Raw genomic sequence first — 22,682 nt, 5'->3', positions numbered from 1 at the left:
GTGAAGCCTCTAATTGCATATAGAGTTTAGTGGGTCATTACTGCGATCATAATAGAACGGAGAAATTGAATTATGTATAATATTTCTAGTAATTATCTATTTGACGATTCAAATTAAAGATCAAAAATGAATTTAGAGAGTACTTTTGAAAGAGAAATCAGAGAAATTGATTTATAAATTATCTTGTTGTTAAGTATCTATTTGACGAATCACACTTAGGTATGTTCAAAAATAAATTTAGAAAGTGTATTAACTTTGGATTCCTGCGCAAATCCAACACATTGTGATTATTTATATTTTCCGTAGAGTTAAGAGGTTTTTTGTTATTAAAATTACCGGTATTTCGAAGTAGGCCCACAATGGCCTCCAGAAACCTTTTCCTGATGAAACGACAAACTTCATGCATTTCTTTTCCATTTCCGTCTTTTTCATCAAACACTTGCGCTAAAACCGTCGTTTTTGACTCTTGAAGGTCCCCTTTATCCACCTTAGGCTGGTTGGTTTCTATAGGTCCCCTAATTGCCAATATTTGGTCCAAACCTACATTAATTTTACTATACTCCTACGCACGTTTTCTGGCACGACTACCAGCATAAGACCAATGCAACTTGATTGTTTTTACCGGAAAATAGAGGTTTTCATTGCATTCATCTTAACACTATGAACACTGCACATAAAAAAGTATGCGATATATGCCTATAAGTATGGATAGTCATGCTTAGAAAGATGACAGAAAGTCGCCACATAGGTTGACATGAACGAGTCAACACCGGTCGGGTGAGTTGGAATAAAAATACTAATTTCTGAACATACAAGAGAAAGATAAATATGGTCTAATAGGTCCCACTAATAATGTTCCTAATTTATGGAAAAGATAATTTTTGATCAACATGCGAGGTAAAATGAATTTTAGCACGTCAATGCAAAATTGAAAATTCGTCTGAGGAAACACGTGAAGTCTATCTCAAAATTGCCCACCGATGACGGAAATATTTAACGTTGTCAAGCTATTTCTTGAGATAAACATGCGATTTTTTTTAAATAGGACGAGCCTCATGAACGAAAATTTGTAGATATATCTAATTTGCGTCAAATAATCACTAATTACTATGTATTGATAGGCACCAGCCAGAACTGGAAAAATGAAGAAATCATGAGTATATTCAAATTAAAACCAATATCTTACGCACTTATTTGCTTTCCTTTTTTGTACAAAATGGTGCGTGATATGGAAAAGAGCGATATTATTCATTTTAATACTAATAAGGATATTTAGAAACGAATAGATTCAGAAGCCAGTTTATATAATGTATATTTTACTTTAATGGGACAATGAGATACCCTTGGCAATCATGCCGAAAAAAAACTATGAATTCAGCATACAAACTCGTTTCTTTGATGACCATTCCGCAATTAACTGAATTATCTCAACAAAAATATATATCATTTTTAATTTAATTTACATCTTCAAGTGGTTCCACATTAGACTCAGTTCGCAAATACGTTGGCCAACTTGATCAAAATTTGCATATCACATGGAATTGCAAATTTTTCATTAGAAATACAAATTATATCAATAGAATGTGTAATAATTTGGCAGCACATGCTCAATCCAATATCGAAATATTAGGCCATAATTTGAAATAAATTTGTCAATAATCCTGCCGGATGAGCCAAATTTACAACTATCTATGTAAATCGGATAAATGAACATTTTCAATTAAAAATCAAGAATGCCTTTTTCCATGGTTAGGGGAGGCTGACAGAATACTTTTTAAGTACTAGAATAGTAGTAGTAGAATTTAGTGCTCGGGTGCGTCGACGGCTAGGTCATTCTGGATCATTGCTCAGTCATTTGATTCAAATCGTTTATTCTCGGGGTCGCATATGCGTAATTTATTTACATAAAATAAGTAGGAACTTTTAATTTTGCTAAACAGACCGATTTCCTTGAGAAATAGTATTACATTTTTCAAATTAGTCGGGTGGTATCCCAGAAGGGATTCAAGGTCCCCCCCTATATTGAACCGTATCCGCTCGTCATGGTATTTGTCACACACTGTAAGGATATGTCGGACACTTAAGTGGCACCAACACTCATCGCACTGAGGAGCTTGCTGATTGATATTCTGATTGAGTTCTTCTTTTTAATTTTAATATGCAATGAAAATTTTTGGAAAAGATACAGAGTTATTCTCATTCGTTCAATATAATGGCTAAATTCCACGAAGTTACGCCCAAAACACCAGAATATTATCACTTCACTTCTAATGTTTTTTTTAAACTTGTCTAAAGCAATTCTAGGGCTATAACCCCGGGGCCGATATAACAGTCGATAGGTAATGAAACCGTTTATATATTGTGTTATTGCTTTCTTTCGAAATTCAAGTATCTTTTTTTTCGAAATTAACTCCTTTTCGTTTTATCTTTCTTATTTCCTTTGTGAATTATCAAATAGCGCTCTTTTCTGTCACTTAAATTCATACTCCGTTCGTAAGGGGCACCTAATTTCGGACATAACTTGTTTCTAGAAATTTATGACTAGATAAAACATTTATCTTTTCAGGCGCTAATGACCAGGAGATTCAGACCGACTGGCTGGAGTAAAGAGGGAATATTTTCCATTCATTTCCCAGGAGTTCTTTTATTGGAATGGGATATAATCAAGTTAATTTAATGTTAAATGGATCTTAAAGATTAACCACATCCTTTAAATGTCTAAACTATTTGTAAATAAAATTTCACGACTTCATGTCGCACAGCAAGTGCCATAAAATCCATTACTTCATCGAAAAAGTATTAAAATAGCCGATTTGCGGGCCTAATAAAAACACCCGTAAGGCTAGAACAACTCCGATGATTACGATATAACGCATGAAGTCCACTCAGGAAAACAAACATACACACTTGGTGCCGGGGCGAAGCATCAAATTGAATCGGCTTAATCAAACATCTCCAGCTTAAATGAAAGGTTTTATCACGAAATCCAAGTATGGTACATTAGCTGACTTGAGCTCCTATATTTTTTCCTCCTGATGTTAGGGGCTCTAAACAAGCCAAGAAGTTACCGAATGCCAAACCTAATAGAAACGTTACGCCAACAAAGTGAGAGCTGTCGACCATTATCGAGTTAAAAGCGTGTACTCTCATCAGAGTGAAAAGCACTGAATTTAAATTGCATAGAGAGCTCTGTAGGAGCAATATGAATACAAAAAATAATCATGCAATCATACGCATGATCGCATTCCGTAACCAAGAAATATTATCCTTAAAGCGAGTCGAACAGCTATATAAGGTAGAGCCACGTCACAAGCTGAAAGATTGTATTGTGAGCCCTTCACTGAATGGAAGTAATCTTTGAGGAAAACTAGACGATTTCGAAAACAGAGTATGAACCGTGAACGGCACTGCCAACGACGATTAACGATGGGAGAATAACTGAGTGGTAAATAACTGTAATGGATTAAAGTTGAGGAGGATATGAATTTTCTAATGAGGTACGATTTCGGGTCTGAGTGAACAACCAAATATGACTATTCGCAAAAACTTCTCTCAAAATAGGGCAAGAGATCTTTGGCAACGATGGCAACCGTAGCTCCAAAGGACACACCCGAAAAGTTTTGTTCACGTGAAAAACGGAACAAAGATCGAGGACAACGATCTCAAAGGAATCGCTTCGCCTTTCGGATTGGAGAAGACAGATCGGCAATCGGCGACGTCCAGAGGGTCCTTCGTCCGGTCCTCATTGCAGGAAGAATCTTCGGATTGGCTTATTACCCTCTGAAAGAAGAAATTGCATCGGGACGATTCTCACCGAGGTTCGACAGAGCCTTGATCTGCCTCACCTACTTGATGTTGCTGCTCTCTACCTTGATTTTCTCCTCCGCCGTACCCTTGTATTATCGCTTCGGCTTAAAGTTGATTAAGGGAGTGGACCACTCTATCTCCAACGGGATCAACATGATCATGCTGTGGATAACCACGACCATTCTGGGCATCATACCTCTAATAACATCGGTTTTCCGACGACAGGAAATTAGCGAACTGATCGCGGATTTGCGCGAGGCCCACTTCAAATTGAAGTCGTGCGGGGTGCTGAAACGCAATCGTTGGAAGATTAAGTTTGGGACCATCACCTCACTTACGACCGACCTCGCTGCCACGGCGATATTGACGTACTTCGGCTTAAGCTTTTCCGGTATCAAAGAGCTTCGCATACCTCTTTCCGTCTTCGTCTTCATGGTCTACATGACATCCCTGTCGATACTGTCGAGGACGTTGCTGTTAGAAATTCTGCAGCTCACTGGAGCGGGGTTTCACATAATCAGCCACCACATCACCGAGGGCCTGTTGAGCTCCCACATAGGTGTCAACCAGCAGGCCAGATGGCCGGAAGCTGTGGACCATTTGGGGAACTATCAAGGTAGCAGAAGAGAGAGGAGGCAACGCATAAGGTCCCAGAAATGTTTCGTAGACGGAGGAGTGGAAGCAGTAAGACAACTATCTTCCATTCACCTATCCCTCTGCAAAATTTGCGCGAATTTTATGTACGTATTTGGCGCACAAATACTGTCCACGTTCCTCTCGACTATCTTGTGCTCGCTGTGCTACGGTTATTTTCTGCTGCAGTGGGCCCTTGGACTAATAAAGATGAAACATATCACTACCCTGGCAATTTTCTTCATCAACATGATGGTGAAGCTTTTCATCGTTTCCATCCTCGTCGCCTGGGGAGTTGGAAGTGTATCCAAGAAGGTAGGTAGGGTCAAAATGTATAATAAGCAAGGGGAAAACTACACTGAAATAGGGTAGTTTCCTTCATCAAAGAAAACGAAAGGCATTGATTGCGATTCGTTACCCACCATTAGTCTATTCATAATATACAAATTATTTGGTTTTAGAAATACCGGTTTACACGAATGGCAATGGTCAATTTTTATCCTCATTTGGAAAAGGTCAGATAGGCGCCCATGCGATGCCACTCCACGTGACGTCACTGGGACCTATATAGATGCTATACGAGTAGATAGGAGTTTTACATCGTCTGAGATTACCAATGCATGCAAGGCACGGAGCTCAAGGAAACATCTCTTAATAATCACCTATTAAAATTGCCTAAGGTCGGAAAGTTTCCTTCGTTTGATAGGGTAGTAATAATACCCAGTAGCAGGTAGCCAAGCGCTACCTGCTAGCTGGGTACTCTACGCTACCGTCATACTCGGCAGCAAGCAGCCTGCATCGTAGCGGCGTTCATAGCCTCGCACCCAGGTGGCCTCACACAGCAGGGGCCAGACGTCACACGGGCCTTTCCCAGCATTCATACTAGCCGTTGCGTTTTCGCGAGCATGAAAATTTTCACTCTTCATTAAATCGCGAAAAATAGGTATTGTCATTTAAAAATCTAAAAGCGTGAAATACATACTCCAGGAGTCTTTCGATTTAGGCAATAAAAAATAATAGGAAATCACCCTATTCTCAAGTATATAATTCCACATATTTTTTCCGATTTTCTAATTGCTCTAGCATATCGGGTGAAGTGATCCATGGAAAAAAGGGTTTCAGTCAATTGAATGAAACGACACTCTTTTACGTAATCGTAAGCCAAATAAAAATTCTTTCCGATTCCTCTGATTGTCTTGACATGTAACAACCCTTTGACGCATAGAAAATTAAAACTCTAAGCAGATGACCATGCCAGTTCATAGCGGCAGACAAACGAATGCCTCATTTTATCATCACTCTTTCCTAAAAACAGTGGCGTAACTATTGGGGGATTAGGGGATAGATCCCCCCAAACCCTCTTAGAAATAAAATAACTGTAAATTCTTAAGTCTAGTTTTGACATGAAATAACTGAATCTGCTTAAAATTGAATATTTAGTGTTTTAATGATGTAAAATGTATTTCCAGGCGTGCCATTTTTCAAAAATTTTCCCGAATGACACCCCCCAAATGACACCCCCCGATACCTGGGGGGGGTGTCCATCCCATCCCCCCAAAGCATATTCCTGGTTACGCTACTGCCTGAAAACCATTCACCTGCAAACCTCCATTCAGCGGTCAGCTTCTAAAGCGGCAACTTTACACTTTATCATCTGGTGGCCGCTTAAAACAGGTTTCACTCTATTCAAAAATATGGAAACACCACATGATTGAAGAGCTGCCATAAAAATACCCTGATTGTTTACTAGTAATCATACTCATTTGAAATAATGATAATACGCATTTAAAAATAAATTGCGTGAATTTTTAAAAGTTTTCAAGGCCACTCACGACAGCAAATTATTTCGCGAGGAGGGAATTTTGTTGCCACAATAACTAAAACTGTAAGATACATACAATCACAAATTATTTCGTGATATAATTAACTGGTTTATATCTTTACCTTTTTACAGGGTGAAAATGTGCGAAGAGCTGTATCTACGATGATATTAAAGGTGAACGACATCAAAGTCCAGAACGAGGTAAAAAATGCAACAAAAAAACTTAGTTTGCATTTCATTATTTTCCAATCAATTAGCATAACTAAAGTAACCAATGTCATAAATTACTTCCACATTAACATTTAATCTTTAATTTCCGCAGCTTCGGATGTTCGAAAGCCAGGTTTTACACTTCAAATTGGATTTCGTGTGCTACGGACTTGTGAAAATTAGACCGTCTATAGTGACATCTGTAAGTAATATGAGTCAATTTTTGCCTGCCTTTCTATTCTGTCGTTCTTTTATTCAGTGTTGTTCAGAATGTGCGACTTTGATTAAAACGCTTCTCCTGAAAATAATTCCGCATAATTTCCCCGAGTTTCACACCACTCCAGCATATCGGGTTAAGTGATCCATGGAAAAAAGGGTTTCGATATGCTGAAGAAGAAGATACTCATTTACATAATCGTGAACAAAATTTTCCTGAAAATGATTCCACATAATTTTACTGAATATTTAACTCCCGGCTTCCGCATATCAGGTAAAGTGACAGATTGAAAAATGGGTTTCTATTAACTGAAGTAGAAGATTCTCTTTTACGTAATTGTCAACTGAATGAAAAATCTTTCTCATTTCGAACCTAGCAGCTTGGTTAATTCACTTTCTTTAGACCGCTATTTTATTGAAGCTGGCTAAAGGGAACTAGGAAAAGGGGTTCAACTAGCGGAATAATTATAATCGACCTAAATCCTGCTCTAATTTTCGCGGCAATTTCACCAGGTTCAGAGCTAAGGATTAGACTCGGTATCTTAGGATTGCTGACCAGTGATAATTATACTCACATGGTAATCGTAGATTCAAAATAAAGTTTGCCAAGAAAACCAATACAGAGCATACACCCAAATCAATATGGCACACATATATCGATATTTTTTTAACGTTAATTTACGTCAAGATAATTTTTCTATTTTTAATTTTCCAATACGAGAATAAGAAAATTCTGTTTAATTCAATATGCCGATTCCGCGCCATCGCGTCTCATATCTCTGGTCAGTAGAGTAGCCAGGAAGTTCTTTTGGGGAGAAAAGGGGGGTCCAAAACTGGGGGGGGAATAAAAAAACAGGGTATTAAGTAGAGGGTTTTAAACTATTTAAGCACTATTCATAGTCGAAAAAACTTTATTTTTCAATGAAGTCTTTTAAAAATTCATGATTTTTCTATACTTTTTTTTTCTTTTATGAAGCAAAGTAATTGTAGTTTTATACTTCAGAGGGGGGCTGGACCCCTCCCCCCCCTCTGAAGGGAAAGTTGCAAGGGGATGTGTTACTTTGGATAAATGATACGAAGAGCACAAAATGAAATGGAACTTGTTAGACCTGGTTGAAATAAACTTAGGGAAGCCGCAGGACGACGACAGTCGCAGTAGAAAAGTACGCACCAAATGACAGAAACTCAGGGATATCCACTCTCCCGATAGGGTAGTTTCCTTCATCAAAGAAAACGAAAGGCATTGATTGCGATTCGTTACCCACCATTAGTCCATTCATAATATAAAAATTATTTGGTTTTAGAAATACCGGTTTACACGAATGGCAATGGTCAATTTTATCCTCATTTGAAAAAGGCCAGATTGGCGCCCATGCGATTCCACTCCGCATGACGTCACAGGGACCTAGTTTCTACACGAGAGGATGGGAGTTATACATCGTCCTAGATTACCAATGCATGCATGAGGCACAGAGCTCAGGGAAACATGTCTTAATAATCACTTATTAAAACTGGCTAAGGTCGGAAAGTTTTCTTCGTTTGATAAGGTATTAATAATCCTTATTTAAGCCAAGCGCTACCAGCCAGCAGGGTACTCTGCTACCTGCTAGCATCCTGCGTCGTATCAGCGCTCAAAGCCTCGCCCCAAGGTCACCTCACTTGCGGCAGCGTGAACCAGAACGACGTCACACGGAGTTTTCCCGGCATTCATACTTTGCCGTCGCGTTTTCGCGCGCTTGAAAATTTTCACTTTTCATTTAATCACGAAAAATAGATATCGTCATTTAAAAATGTAAATGCGTGAAATACGTACTTCAGGAGTAATAATCTTTCGATTTAGGCAATAAAAAAATAATAGGAAACCACCCTATTCATTCTTAAGTGCTTCTTCTGTTTTTTTTTCCATGTTGGGGGGGCACCATATACTGGTCCCCTTCTCCCCATACCCTTAGGCTTCATAGAGGGAAAGAAAGTTGTCAGGTTGAGTAAGAAGAAATAAAATCCCACGGGTTAAAGATTTATTTGCATGTTATTGCCGTTGAAAACCTTATTCGAATAATAACTTCCACTAATCGTTTTCTCTTCGTGATGAAAGCAACTTAAGAACCATGAAGGTCTTCTTGGAGTTATTCCTATTTTTACCCATGATTCCTTAGAAGAACATTTTAGTGGATCTTAAGTCAGCTTCTTCATGTCAGTGAAAAAAAGTATTGAGTCCTCCGAAAAAGTCATACTGTCACAAACAATTGAATGGAGTCCAACTTGTCTGGAATCAGTAAGTGATATTCTTCCTCATTGCGAGATTTCTCTGCCATGAACGACAAAAAATACAACAATTATGATTTTTGGGACAAATTAAGGTAAAAATCAAAACCAAATATATACTTAATAATGATGGTCATTGTTACTTTTTCAGATGACTGCAACAATAGTGACTAATCTTGTGATCATCGCTCAGTTCCAACTCTCAGCATCACACTTTCCAGAAGAAAACATGTGAGTTCAATGGCTATCAATCCTGAGCATAACTCAATAAAACGTGAACTGTATCAAGAGTTGTCTCTTTCAAAATCGACTTCTAATGCTGGACAACTGCCGCACTATTCCTGAGACGCAGAGGGCCTACGACTGCTGGGAGGGAATGAAGCTAATGTGTTTGAGACTCTCTCTCGGACCCTTCCCGTAATTTCTGCTGCCCTCGGCGTAATTTTGTGATATCGACCACCGAAACAGTTATTATACATGCCTACAATGCCCTCCACTGTACGTAGGAAACAAATTTAATGTCAAAAATGGTTACCGAGATAAAAATTAAACAATCTTTGAATGTCACCGAAATTTATAATTTTCTTTTGACTAACACATCATTTCGTCTACTTACCTATAGCTGATCGATTTCTTTTAAACGTTGTAAGTGCATGAATCATTGTATTTGATGTCAGAAATAATAAACTTTTTTGACCTGGTTGTATCGATTTTCCCGGAAAAAAATAAATGGCGGACAGTTCGGGTTTTTCCGAACGTACGTTTGGTTTTTACTTTAATACTCCCTAACTATGGGAGCGATACGGATGGTTCTTATTTATTTACTAATTTTATGTTTCTTTCTTTCCATTTCATGTAGGAGTTAATGAAGAACTTCATTCAAGAAATACTTTATACCGCAATGACTTGTTTCTTAATTTATGTTATTCTTATGAATGACTATACTAGTTCCTAGTAAATATTAATGTTGCCATTTAAACATGTGCTTTAATTTATGATCATCCACCTAAGGTGACCCTTGTCTACTGTGTAAAGGTCTTTTTAGAGCAAAAATTGACACAAGGGCCAAAATCTTCGAGATTTGGAGCTTGCATCGGCACAGCGAGAATTACGAATAAGAAGGTTGACCTACTCTAACTTGACCCACGCTGCTGTAAGTTGACCTACTTGACTATGGCTGTTGCCGCTGGCGGACGACTATTCACCCCCCTTCTAAATGCTTCGTTTTCATTGTCCGGCGTGATACTCAGCAACAAGAAGATGAGCGAAGGGGGTGCGGTATGACTACCCAGCCGTTGAGGGGAAGGACGACAAGTTGATCAGTGAATAGTCGACAACCGCGAAAGCAGCAGAACGTGAGGAAAAACGTAAACAAATTCTAATACTACCATTTACTAAGATACCTTCTGACATATCATACGACACTAATAGCTGGCTTCAAAAATGACCTCTTTAGAGAAAAACTGACGCCCCAGAGCCAAAATATTCGAGATTTCAGGCTTGTATCTCCAAGGCGAGAATAACGTGTAAGAAGGTAAACCTGTAAGTTGCCCTACTCGACTTGGGCTGTTGCCGCTGGCGGACGACTATTTACCCCCCTTCTAAATGCTTCGTTTTCATTGTCCGGCGTGATACTCAGCAACAAGAAGATGAGCGAAGGGGGTGCGGTATGACTACCCAGCCGTTGAGGGGAAGGACGACAAGGCGATCAATGAATAGTCAACAACCACGAAAGCAGCAGAACGTGAGGAAAACGTAAACAAATTCTAATGACACTATTTACTAAAATACCTCCTGACATACTATACGACACTAATAACCGCCTTCGAAAATGTCCATTTTAGAGAAAATTCGACGCCCCAGAGGCAAAAATCTGCGAGATTTGAGGTTTGTATCTCCACGGCGAGAATGACGTGTAAGAAGGTATACCTATAAGTTGCCCTACTTGACTTGGGCGGTACCCGTGGGCGGAACATTACTTACAATTCTTCTCAATGCTTCGTTTGCTAATGTCCGGCATGATACTCAGCGAGAAGAGAATGAGCGCAGGAGGTGCTTTAAGACTACCCAGCCGTTGAGGGGAAGGACGACAAGGCGATCAGTGTATAGTCAAAAACCACGAAAGCAGAACGTGAGGAAAAACGTAAACAAATTCTAATGATACCATTTACTAAGATACCTTCTGACATATCATGCGACACTAATAGCTTGTTTCCAAAATGATCTTTTTAGAGCAAAAATTAATGCCCCGAAGGCTAAAATCTGCGATATTTGAGGCTTACATGTCCACGGCGAGAAGAACATATATGGAGGTATCCCTATAAGTTGCCCTACTTGACGTGAGATGATTCTTTCGGCGTACGACTACTCACACTCCTTCACAATGTTTTGTTTGCAATTGTTCGGCGTGGTTCCCAACGAAAAGAGGATAAGCGGAGGGGGTCATTAGTACTACCCAGCCGATGGGGGGATAGAGCCAGTCGTTGACCGGGCAGTCAACAACTTCAAAATCTGCGGATGACTAGGAAATACGTAAACAAATTCTAATGACACCATTCACTCAGATACCTCCTGACATACTATACGACACTATTAACCGCCTTCGAAAATGTCCATTTTAGAGAAAATCCGACGCCCCAGAGGGAAAAATCTGCGAGATTTGAGGCTTGTATCTCCACGGCGAGAATAACGTGAAAGAAGGTATACTTGTAAGTTGCCCTACTTGACTTGAGCTGATTCTTTCGGCGGGCGACTACTCACACTCCTTCAGAATGCTTTGTTTGCAATTGTTCGGCGAGGTTCCAAGCGAAAAGAGGATAAGCGGAGGGGTGCATCAGTACTACCCAGCCGTTGAGGGGAGGGAGCCAGTCGCCCAATGGGCAGTCAACAACTTCGAAATCTGCGGATGGCGAGGAAAAACGTAAACAAATTATTTACTAAAATACCTCCTGACATACTATACGACACTGATAACCGCCTTCGAAAACGTCCATTTTAGAGAGAATCCGACGCCCCAGAGGCAAAAATCTGCGAGATTTGAGGCTTGTATCTCCACGGCGAGAATAACGTGTAAGAAGGTATACTTGTAAGTTGCCCTACTTGACTTGGGCGGTACCCGTGGACGGAACATTACGCACCCTCCTTCTGATTGCTTCGTTTGCCATTGTCCAGCGAGAAGAGTATGAACGTACGGGGTGATTTACGACTACCCAGCTGTTTAGGGGAAGGACGACAAGGCGATCAGTGTATAGTCAAAAATCACGAAAGATTTACTAAGATACATTCTTACATATCATACGACACCAATATCTGGCTTCCGAAATGCCCTTTCTCAGTGCAAAACTGACGTCCCAGAGCCAAAATCTACGAGATTTGAGGCTTCTATCTCCACGGCGAGAATAACGTGAAAGAAGGTATACATGTAAGTTGCCCTACTTGACTTGGGTGGTTACCGTTGGCGGACCACTACTCACACTCCTCCTCAACGCTTCATTTGCTAATGTCCGGCGTGATACTCAGCGAGAAGAGAATGAGCGCAGGGGGGGTGCTTTTGCGACTATCCAGCCGTTGAGGGGAGCGACGACAAGGCGATCAATGAATAGCGAGCAACCACGAAAGCCGCAGAACTTGGTGAAAAACGTAAATAAATTCTAATGATACCATTCACAAAGATACCTCCTTACATACCGTACGACACTAATAGCTGGCTAGCAAATTTCACTTTTTAAGGCCCGAATGACGTCCAAGATTCAAAAATCTGCGATATTATTTGCTTGTTTCTTTACAGCGAGAATAAAATATTAGGGACACCACAGGTCAAGGAACCCAAGAGTGCTTTTCCTCATACTTTGGGATATCTAAAATTTGGCAAGAACATGATGCGGCCACCAAACTGCATTGGCTGCCAGATTATATTCTGCACATGGTGATTTCTTACCGTCTTACCGTGATATTCGAGAGAAATCTGTAGGTCGGATAAAGTTGCAATTAGGTGTCAGCTAATGGGTACCATCAGTATACCTGGTATGCAATTTGCAGACCTAGAAGAATCTTCCATTATATCATCCATAAAATACCTTCTATATCCAATTAGATCCAGCACTCCCCCCTTAGCAGTTTCACTTTTTTTCAGATTTTAGGAATCAAAAATGGACACAATCTTAATTTTTTATTGTATTTGCCGAAATAATAATTGTCTCCCATAGTTAATGCAACATATCTTTCCTGAATGAATTGCATCCTATTATTAACAACTCATAATTACATAAATAATTAGAACATACCTTGGGTTCCTTTTGAAATTTATTCTATTACTTTAAATAGCAATAGCTCTCTGTAACCCAAAATACTCCCTCATTCTAATCCAGCCTTCAGCTATAATCTAAATACAGCAATAATGTGTAAATTTTGATTTGCAAGATTCAGCATTGCATCAGCTGGAGATTATAAATTTGATAAAACATTTAACAGAAAAATAAAGACACTTATTACCACTAGGAGGGATTTTATGGAAACATTCTGCTAATTATGCTGAGAATCATCCAAGTAAAACAGCAACATTCATTTACGAATTCTGCTGATTGAGGTAGGATCACATGGAGCTTCACGAAGCATTACGGCATTCTCCCCTCATGGACTTTCCTCTTCCATTAAAAAAAAGTACTACATCCTTTCATTCCATCAAAAAAAGTCTCTTCTCTACCTTTCCCTCCCTCGTTTACCCCACATTCTACCCTCTAACACCAGTTTCAACATCCCCACCAGGAGAGTACCTGCTTACCTTATGTCTCACCTACCTTATGTCTCCTCCACATCTCATCCAGAAGCTGCTTCTCCTCACCCACTACGCCCAGGATGTCTTCATTCCTCTGCCATCTCCATTCTTCTTGACACCCAGATCTCAAACACCTCCAGTCTTCTCTAATCTTTCTCCCCGAGTGTCCACGTTTGCGTACCGTATTGCGCTACATGGACACTTAGGAAAAAGGACCAGAGAAGACTGGAGGCATTTGAGATTTGGGTGTCGAGAAGAATTAGCAATAGTGGCATAAATAAAGTCAAGTAGCACCAAGTTGGCACTACATCTTGCCAACATTCTAGGATGGCAACAAGACGCCCACCTTGCACCTTGAACGCAGCATTGCTAAGCGCATTCAACCAAGACTTTCATCTATCTGCTGGACCTCATTAGTTTTTCCATGACCATAACCTAATTTAACCGAGAGACATCCAGCCCCGATTTTTAGTTATGTCACATTTCCAAGACCAGTGTGATCCCTGATTTATCCAGGCAGTCACTAGAAGAGAGAGCCACTTTTTGTCCATTTTAAAGGATATTTTCAACAAATTACATAATTTTGTTTTAGCAACCCCCACAAGCATTTTCACCCCCTCTAAAATTTTAATGAACCAATGCACACCATTTACCTCCTTCCCTACCAATTAAGACAAAGGCTCAAATAAATTATATCAGAGAATGAAGTAGCTACAATAAATAGAAATAGTCATGACTTTACATGGGTTGTTTCAAATATAGAGCATTTTCATATTTCTATATAAAATTAAATATTAATGATGCATATGAAGAACTAAATTAAGTCTCAAATTCAAAATAAGTAGATGACATCAATGTAGTACATGAGTATGCAGATGCAGAAAAATTATTAACGACCAGAGAAACCTAAAGATTCCAGAGATATACCGAGACAAGACCAATGAATTGCATAGATAGAAAAAGACTAAACGTACAATGTGATATTCCCTCAACACGAAATTCCATTCAAATAATGAAAGATTTTTCTTTCTTGGTTAATCATAAAATTTTCTGCAACAGCACTTCCATATTTGCTTCATAAAAAATATGAAGTGAAGTCCATATTCTTTATGAAGCACACGGTAAAACAAATGGCCTTAACCCCATACCAACACACTTATGAATCAACACAGTGTCGGTTTAGGAATTTAGGTTCAACACTGTTTCAGGTATGCTTTAAATAAAACAACTTTTAAAAAAGGAAACTTTTATAACTATTCAAATAACTGTACATTTTTATCCATTTGATTGCCTGGATCGAAACGTACGAAGAGTACTGTCAGCACCTCCGGACGCCATTAACTTGGGATTACTCCAATCACAGCACAGGACTTTATCCTCATGACCAGTTAAGTCAAATAAAGGTGCTTTAGGACTGAAAATGAATAACATAAGTAAATTAATACTTTAAAATTTTTGGTATCAGCAAGGGAAATAATAAGGGAATGAGGGAATTTACCTTCGGGTGTCCCATAATTTTACTTGATTGTCATATGCTCCAGAAATGAAATTGAATTCTTGCACACATGACCAGCAAACTGATTGAACCCAAGCTGTATGAGACGTATACTGTCCTTTTATCAGGGTTCCTTCTGCAATTGAGACAAAAAGTACAATGAGACATACAAGTTCTACAAGGTATTAGATAGCCGTATGTCCAGCCAAAAACTCATACATAATTCCCAGTTTTCCATTGAAATTTAAAAAATTCCAGGCTAATCTTACATGATTACTGCGACAAACATGGATTTTAAAACACCCAAAATTACCTAAATACTTTTAAATGATATACTACTTAATTCATTCACACGACACCTCAAGTGCAAACATACAAATAAATTCACATGTAACGAAAGAAAGGGATATGAGCATATAATAGAAAAAGGACGAGTAAAACGGTTCTGTATCAGATGGAAAAAGCCAGAAATCAGAGGGTAAAAATTGGGCCTGACTGGGATTCAAATCCAGAACCTCCCAGTTGCCGGTCAGGTGCTCTACCAATTGCGCTATCATGACACTTAAGCCCTGTACACACGGCGACATTTCTGGCGCCGGAAATGGCGCAAGTGGTGGCAAGGTGAACATTTCTCTGTGTGTACAATGACATCGCATGCCATCTGCTGGTATGCGAGATAATCGCATACAATTTGCTGGCCCTGGTAAGGATTAGAACACGTTCTATTTTCCAAGCGATCTGGCAGCAATATCTGGCGAAATTCCGCTGTGTTTTGTTTGAGAAGAGAGAAGTTGGGAGGACAGAATACTTAAAGATTAAAGTTTATACATCAAAAAGACCTTCAGTTAAGTGTAAAGCACCTATTTTTTGTTATAGACAAACAAATTATTGCAAATCTTGATTAGACTATGCATAAATACACGGTCACGAAGTCTTTTTTGATGCTTCTGTTTTCCATAGCGTGGTTTTATTGTGATGGCCAGTGATAATTTTTTAATATGTATTCGGTATATATTAACGTGGTGAGATATAATTCTTATAATTCTTATAATAATTAATTTAAATGTAGTTTCAGAGAAATGATTTGTATTAGAAATTGATAGGCATAATTTCATACTAAGGTGTTTTGAATAACTAACAAGGGGAATACACGACCTTCGCATCGCCGATCGAGCTCAAATTTTGCGAATCGGTAGTTTATGGGTACAAATGTAATATGCCAGAGCGAGACGACGCACTTCTCGTAAAATTCCGAGAAAAAAGCAATTAAAAATCGTTAAAAATGAAGGTACGCTATATAAGCTGTTTTGAACGCCAGTGTTAAATATTATGGCGACAGCCCAGTGGATACGGTGTCCGACTGTGGTGGTGAAAGTAGCGAGATCGTTGCTCTCTCACGGAACTTTTTTTTGTGTTAATTTTTAAGAATTTTATTGTTTAAATTTTTAAAGTTCGTTTTCTTATCTTCGTTACTACTATGGAATATATTTTTAAAAGAGTTTTTTAAAATATTTAAATCAGGAATGGATCAGCTTGGGATTAGGAACTGAGGATGAAGGGTGGATAGAAACCCGGCGTCGGCATTAGCCTGCTCTTAACGAAAGGCGCCAAGGGGACCACGGCTTAACGTCCCATCCGACGGACGGTGTACTGCACAACTAGTGTAATCCACATTACACGCAGGGATTGAATTTAGAAATGCCCCTTCATTCTTTACCGAGATTTGGATGTGGAAGGCCAGTACACTGCCTCACCACTCCAGTTAATCCTTTATCCCATCCTGAAAATTGCAAATAACTCTCGCACTCGCAACTCATTGCACAGCATACTGTGAATCTCATTTCCACCCTCATCTCTCCGCTGTATCCACGGCCTCGTCCACCACCTTCTATTCCTCCACCTTTTATTTCTTTCTCTTTCTCTCCTAACCACTCTCACTGCTTCGACCACTGCTATTACTCCTAACATATCCTGAACGTCTCGAATATCAGCCATTTTGGAAGAACTGCGGTCACTCGGGCTCAACTGTTTCCACCACTGGCACAAGTGAGGGCTTCGTGTGTACACATTGCTTGCAGGCACTGCGCCATCGATTGCCGCCAGGCCATCCGGCAAGATTTGGCACAGTATTTCACGCCATCTATGGTGCCAGAAATGTCGCCGTGTGTACAGGGCTTTAGGTTTCACCTGATTTTGGCAGGGTTTTATACACAGAAAATTCACTTTGCTTGGGCCCAAAAGAGTAACCAATAGTTGGCACTGGGGCAACTAACAACTCACCAGCAGAAGAAGAAATGGTATTATTAAATGATATTATATTTATGTATTTACAAGGACAAGGAACACATTAGCTAACACAATTTGTATTTAAAATTTAAATTTATTCTACGCAAGTCAAGAAGCTGGTTAGACCTCATAAGTACATGTTGACATCAGCTGGCATTCTATTCATCATGCTTTTGAATCTTACTCGAGCCTGACATTCCAAGTTTGGATGAGGCGATGAAAATTCTTCTAAGCTACTCACTTCACTTAAAAGTACAACATGCACATTTCAGGCCAAAAAAACTGGTTTTGAAATGGCAAAATTTCACGTGAAATGAATTTTAATAAAAGATTTTGAAATTCCAGATAGGAGCAAATCTTCATGAATAATTCATGCATAATTCTATGGACTAGAAATTCGTGCACAATTCCAGATTCTCCCCATCACTGGACACACTGGATGGACTTAAGAAACTTTTCATTGGTGCACACTGCACAGTAAAATTATGACTGCAAAATCATTCTTTTCCACCACCCCTCACATATTAAAATAAATCAACCAAGCACGAAAGTGAGACTGTAAATTACACTATAACATTTGATTATTTATATATTGATGTTTGAATTTTCGTATTGCTTAAATATGCAGTATTTTGTTCGAACGTAATAAATTTGTTTCACTCGAAATATTTGTGGTTGTGACGGGTTTATTGATACAAAAGAGACTGGTTTGTTGGAGTTGGGAAAGGAAAGAGGTAGTCTGTCACTACAAAGCAATAGGTGTTTTTAAGGCTATCAACAGTCATTTTTCATATCATTTCCGACTTCATCATTTGCACAAGGTGAGGAATAAATGAAAGTATTTTGCATACAGAGAAAAAATATAGAGTTGCTACAATATGAATGTGCACCAAAATAAAGAGGGAAATATCACCACACCTGTTGAACGAGGATCATATAGTCGTACATGCCGGTCGGCAGATGCTGTAACTAAGCATCGGGATAGGGGTGACCAAGAGATGTCAAATATGGACTTGTTCCCACTGATTTCCTGCTTGATAGTGTTAGTATCAGCATCCCAAATGCGTACTGTATGATCCCAAGAACATGATACCAATTCATCATTGGCCATCCACTGGACTCCAGAGACAGCTTCTCGATGACCCTTCAGTGTTGCTTTAGGAGCCTGAAAGAATTGACAAAAGGTTTCACTAACACAAAATATTAACTGAATCACAGCTAACAAAAAAACAGGCATATTCAGAAAATCTAAGGTCAGGTATTAGAAGACAAAACGCATTGGCTTTAACCCTAAAATGACTGACCAAGACATTTTGACTATGAAGAATGATTTAGTGCTTTTACGTAACATAAAATTCTATTGAGTTTCCGACCAGATAAGAGAATTCACCATGTCTGACATTTTGAGGTATGTCACGTTCCTCGTCTTCAGGGAATGGAATCACGGGTTGGAAAACTGAGGGCACATAACCACATTTTGACTATTTTTGAAATTCATTCCATGAGAGTGCCCATGATTTTCTTGAGAAAATATTTTCTTTCTGAGAATTTTCAATCCTACCAAAAATCCTTACTTGATTAGTAGCAATTATTCACCATGAAGGCAAACTAGGAAATTGGAGATTTTATTACCCCTTGGGCTGCGGAAGTTCACGATTTTAGCAGCTAGCCTGTGCAAAAGGCACCCCCTGCCATGAGGGCTGGTCGTGTAGAGTTAAGCCCCTTAGCAATCCTTATGGTGAGGGAAAGTGCCCAAGTGCAAGATATCCAGGTTTCAATAAAATTTTTGGATAAATGCCGCATTCAGTGTGCAAAACATATAAAAACATTCCTGCACTTTAAGGGTCAATATAATAGAGATGAACAATTTGGCTAATTTATTTTTATTGCATAACATCTAAATCATGCTCTTTGCATTATTTTGATTTAAATATTTTGTGAATAACTAGAAAAATATTAAAATTTTAACCAATATGTCGAGCTTAAACATTGGATATTTTCTTCCACTTAAGATTAATTATCTGACCCTTAGCCGAACTTTACTGAGCGACACAAATTTTTTGGACATAGTACCAAATACTTCTAATCTTTCATTTTTACATGAGATGAAATCAAATGAGGCTATTGAAAAATAAAAACACCTTTATTGTGTAAATATGACCCTCCCAAAGTGTATGCTGTGCCAGCCATGTTCAGCAGCAGTGATTTCTCGAAATAAAACATTCTCATTTTTAATTATGCTTTGCATTGTAAACTTTTTATGCTTTGGCATTCCAATTGGCCATAATTAAATGATAAGTAAGATTTGATTCTAACGTAAAAATTTATTGGATACGCTTCAGGGGCAAAGCAAGGTAAATAGCAGGTCTAATAGATTCTACCTATTTATGCAGGTAATTTTTCAGTAAACAAGTGGCAAAGAGAGCTAAGCTATCTACAGGACTACCAAAAACAGATAAAATGCAGATTCCTCACTTTTATAATCCAATTGCCCTTTTCCAGGATTAATTATCTGTTAAACAATGGATAATATCATTTTTTAACCACAATTTAATCACATTTTTAAATCGATTTCCCCAAAAATACCACAATGTGGTCATTTACATTTAAGAGTTATCAAAAAACAATAATGGATGATTACGAAACACCAATAACCTAAATAGGGACCACTACCACAGAGACAGGACTTGGTGCCAGTGGACAAGAGTCTTCTTAGTTTTCAAATTAATTTCCCAGGCAAGAAGGCAAAGTATATTTTCCAGATAAGAAGAGAAAAGGTTGAAGGTGCATCAGTATGCAACTGAGATAACATTCCCTGATTTTAAACTATGTATTTACAGTTGCCAAACATGGAAAAGTTTATTGCTAATTTGCTTAAAATATGACAACTTTATATTGGGGTAAAATAAATGCCACACATTAAATGTATGTTTAATAACACTAAAAAAATCATATAAAAAAGTTTTTTCATGAGTCTCAGCTTTAGCCATACTTTTCAAACCAAATACATATGATGTGCAATTCACATATAACTCAATATTCAGAGGAGAAAATAAATGGTATGAAATTTATATTTTACTAACTAAAAAATTATTTAAGTGTCAAATATTTTCCTCAAAAAAGTTGAATTGAAGTTCTAAGGAATCAAAAGCAATGAACTAGCACATGAAGACGTGAAATTCATCTGCTATCGAAAAGAGAAATTCAAGTTTCAAATTCTAATTCTCACCATGATGTTAAGGAATTTAGATGAATAAGCTATTAGATTAATTATATACAGCATATGAAAAAAAAACAAAATCAACAAAAACATGTCATATTCTTCCACCTCTTCATGATACTCATCTAAGTAAGCCAACTAACCTTGAATTTCGATTCACCTAACTTCATCTTTTTTGCCGCAGAGTGATCACTTCCATCTTCACCAAGGGACTCCAAAGCTGTAAAAATTATGAGGGAGAAGTTAGGTTTACATAATGAACCATCAAATGCTGAGAATAATGTCAATCATGAGTTCTACTTCTCCATCAACGGTTAGGTATTTCACATGCATAGCCCATACTTTGATTGCAGCATATGCCATGCACACAGTGACTAAAATGAAGTTCATCCGTACAAATTAATAGCATCCAGAACTTTGCTTTGACTAGCATCAATATATTTTGAGAGAAAAATGCTATGCACGAGTGCGCAATTCCACACATTGTGCTGAAATGGAATATGCAAATGACTGAAAGTTTACGGGCTAACATTGACATTCATTACATAAGTAGACTTACATGAAGACCAAAGTTTTATATTGGTATCCCAACCTCCAGTGGCAACCACAGGATCGTCACCGTTATTGTTTCCAGCCACACATTCCAAACTCCTTTCATGGCCCTTCAAAACTGCTGCACAATGCACAGAATTATTTTCCATATTCCATTCCCATATCATGGCTGTTTGATCTTGCGATGAGCTATAATGTAAATCACATACTCATCACAAGTTATTCTAAATTAGCTAACTTCTAAGCAGTACCTCTGTTGAATGAACTGCCAACCAATTATGGGACGCAACCCTTGGGAAAATTAAAGAAAATACAGCTCACCTAGCGAAAAGGGCAAGTCCAGGGAGAAATTTCAGCCAAGTAACACCTTTCACTGCCCCTTTATGGCCAGTTATGGTCAAACAATGCTTGCCCTTCGCAGTCCATATCTGTATTGTATTATCATAGCATCCAGTTAAAATCCTGATAAGGGGTTAATAGCGTATTAAGTATCATCAAACAAGACGACAATACAAAAAGTAAGTTCATATTGATTAAATAGGCTGATTACCAATTATCGCATGCCTCTACCGCAGAAACCCAGTCATCGTGCATCAAGCATTCATGGGGCTGAGGAGGAGGATGTCTCTCCACATACTCAACGTCGACAACTGCTTCACTAGAAACCTCTCTTTCAACCAGATGTTCAGATAAAGTAGAACGCAGGAACTGACTGCATACCAAAAAATCAAATTCAATTTCCTTGTCATTTTCGCCGGTCCTGTTTTCTAAGGAAAGAGTGATAACGACGTTTCAAATGCGATGTTTTGCTCCATGTCAACAAAGGAAAGTACTCAGTGGCATCTACATACCTTTCAGTAGTTCATTTACCAAAGTATTAAGGTCTTCACATGTTATACTTGCAGGCACAGAGAAAGGTGTGTCAGGAACAGCATGCCTGAAATGAATTGAATAACAGGGCCATGTTTGCAACCGTACACGTGCATCAGCTACCACCGACTTGGTTTCCAATTTATCGTAGATTTAAGACTAACTTCAATATATAACATTCATCTTAAGTTTAAATGGTGAATAACAACGTAACTCACCTTTCCTGTTTACTAATAAATCGAATCTGGATTTGACCGGAGGACTCATTGGAAGCTGCCATTTTCAAACTAAACAGCTGAATGACGAATCTATTATCGGCATGCGCAAGACAGCCAAATTTGACGCCCCAATTTCGAAGGTTCTCAAGATATTTTGGGATTTTAACGAGAAAACTATGGGAAGTCAACAATGAAGAATGAAAGAAATAGCAAAAATAAAATCATCTGAATCATTTAGCATTTGCTATTGATTTTGGTTCGTAACACTGCATCAATATTATTATCTTCTTGAGTTTTGAACGAAACCATGGTCC

General features: G+C 38.5%; 1 protein-coding gene and 1 long non-coding RNA gene across 2 annotated transcripts; one reads left to right on the top strand and one right to left on the bottom strand.

The window, feature by feature from the left end:
- The first annotated feature begins 6,367 nt into the window (after positions 1 to 6,367).
- Positions 6,368 to 9,674, top strand: LOC124159825. Its single transcript, XR_006865020.1, has 3 exons — positions 6,368 to 6,463; positions 6,585 to 6,674; positions 9,105 to 9,674. It is a non-coding gene; the product is annotated as an uncharacterized LOC124159825 (long non-coding RNA).
- Positions 9,675 to 14,956: 5,282 nt separating this feature from the next.
- On the bottom strand, positions 14,957 to 22,466 carry LOC124158903 (ribosome biogenesis protein WDR12 homolog). Its single transcript, XM_046534313.1, has 9 exons — positions 22,369 to 22,466; positions 22,132 to 22,217; positions 21,831 to 22,047; positions 21,602 to 21,742; positions 21,288 to 21,469; positions 20,872 to 20,948; positions 18,427 to 18,673; positions 15,226 to 15,358; positions 14,957 to 15,141 (listed from the first exon to the last, which is right to left on the bottom strand). Exons 1-9 carry the CDS (start codon positions 22,428 to 22,430, stop codon positions 15,003 to 15,005), a joined length of 1,284 nt encoding a protein of 427 aa, XP_046390269.1. The 5' UTR covers positions 22,431 to 22,466; the 3' UTR covers positions 14,957 to 15,002.
- Positions 22,467 to 22,682: the final 216 nt, after the last annotated feature.

The sequence above is a fragment of the Ischnura elegans genome, chromosome 5 (assembly GCF_921293095.1).
Source record: "Ischnura elegans chromosome 5, ioIscEleg1.1, whole genome shotgun sequence".
NCBI lineage: Eukaryota > Metazoa > Arthropoda > Insecta > Odonata > Coenagrionidae > Ischnura > Ischnura elegans.
This window is presented reverse-complemented; position numbering and strand designations above follow the sequence as displayed.

Excerpts from the sequence above, each read along its gene's own strand:
- LOC124158903 (XM_046534313.1), bottom strand. The coding sequence starts at position 22,430 with ATGGCAGCTTCCAATGAGTCCTCCGGTCAAATCCAGATTCGATTTATT. Across the intron at positions 21,470-21,601 it reads GGACTTGCCCTTTTCGCTAG|CTCATCGCAAGATCAAACAG; the intron begins GTGAGCTGTATT and ends TTTACATTATAG. Across the intron at positions 15,142-15,225 it reads AAATTATGGGACACCCGAAG|TCCTAAAGCACCTTTATTTG; the intron begins GTAAATTCCCTC and ends ATTCATTTTCAG.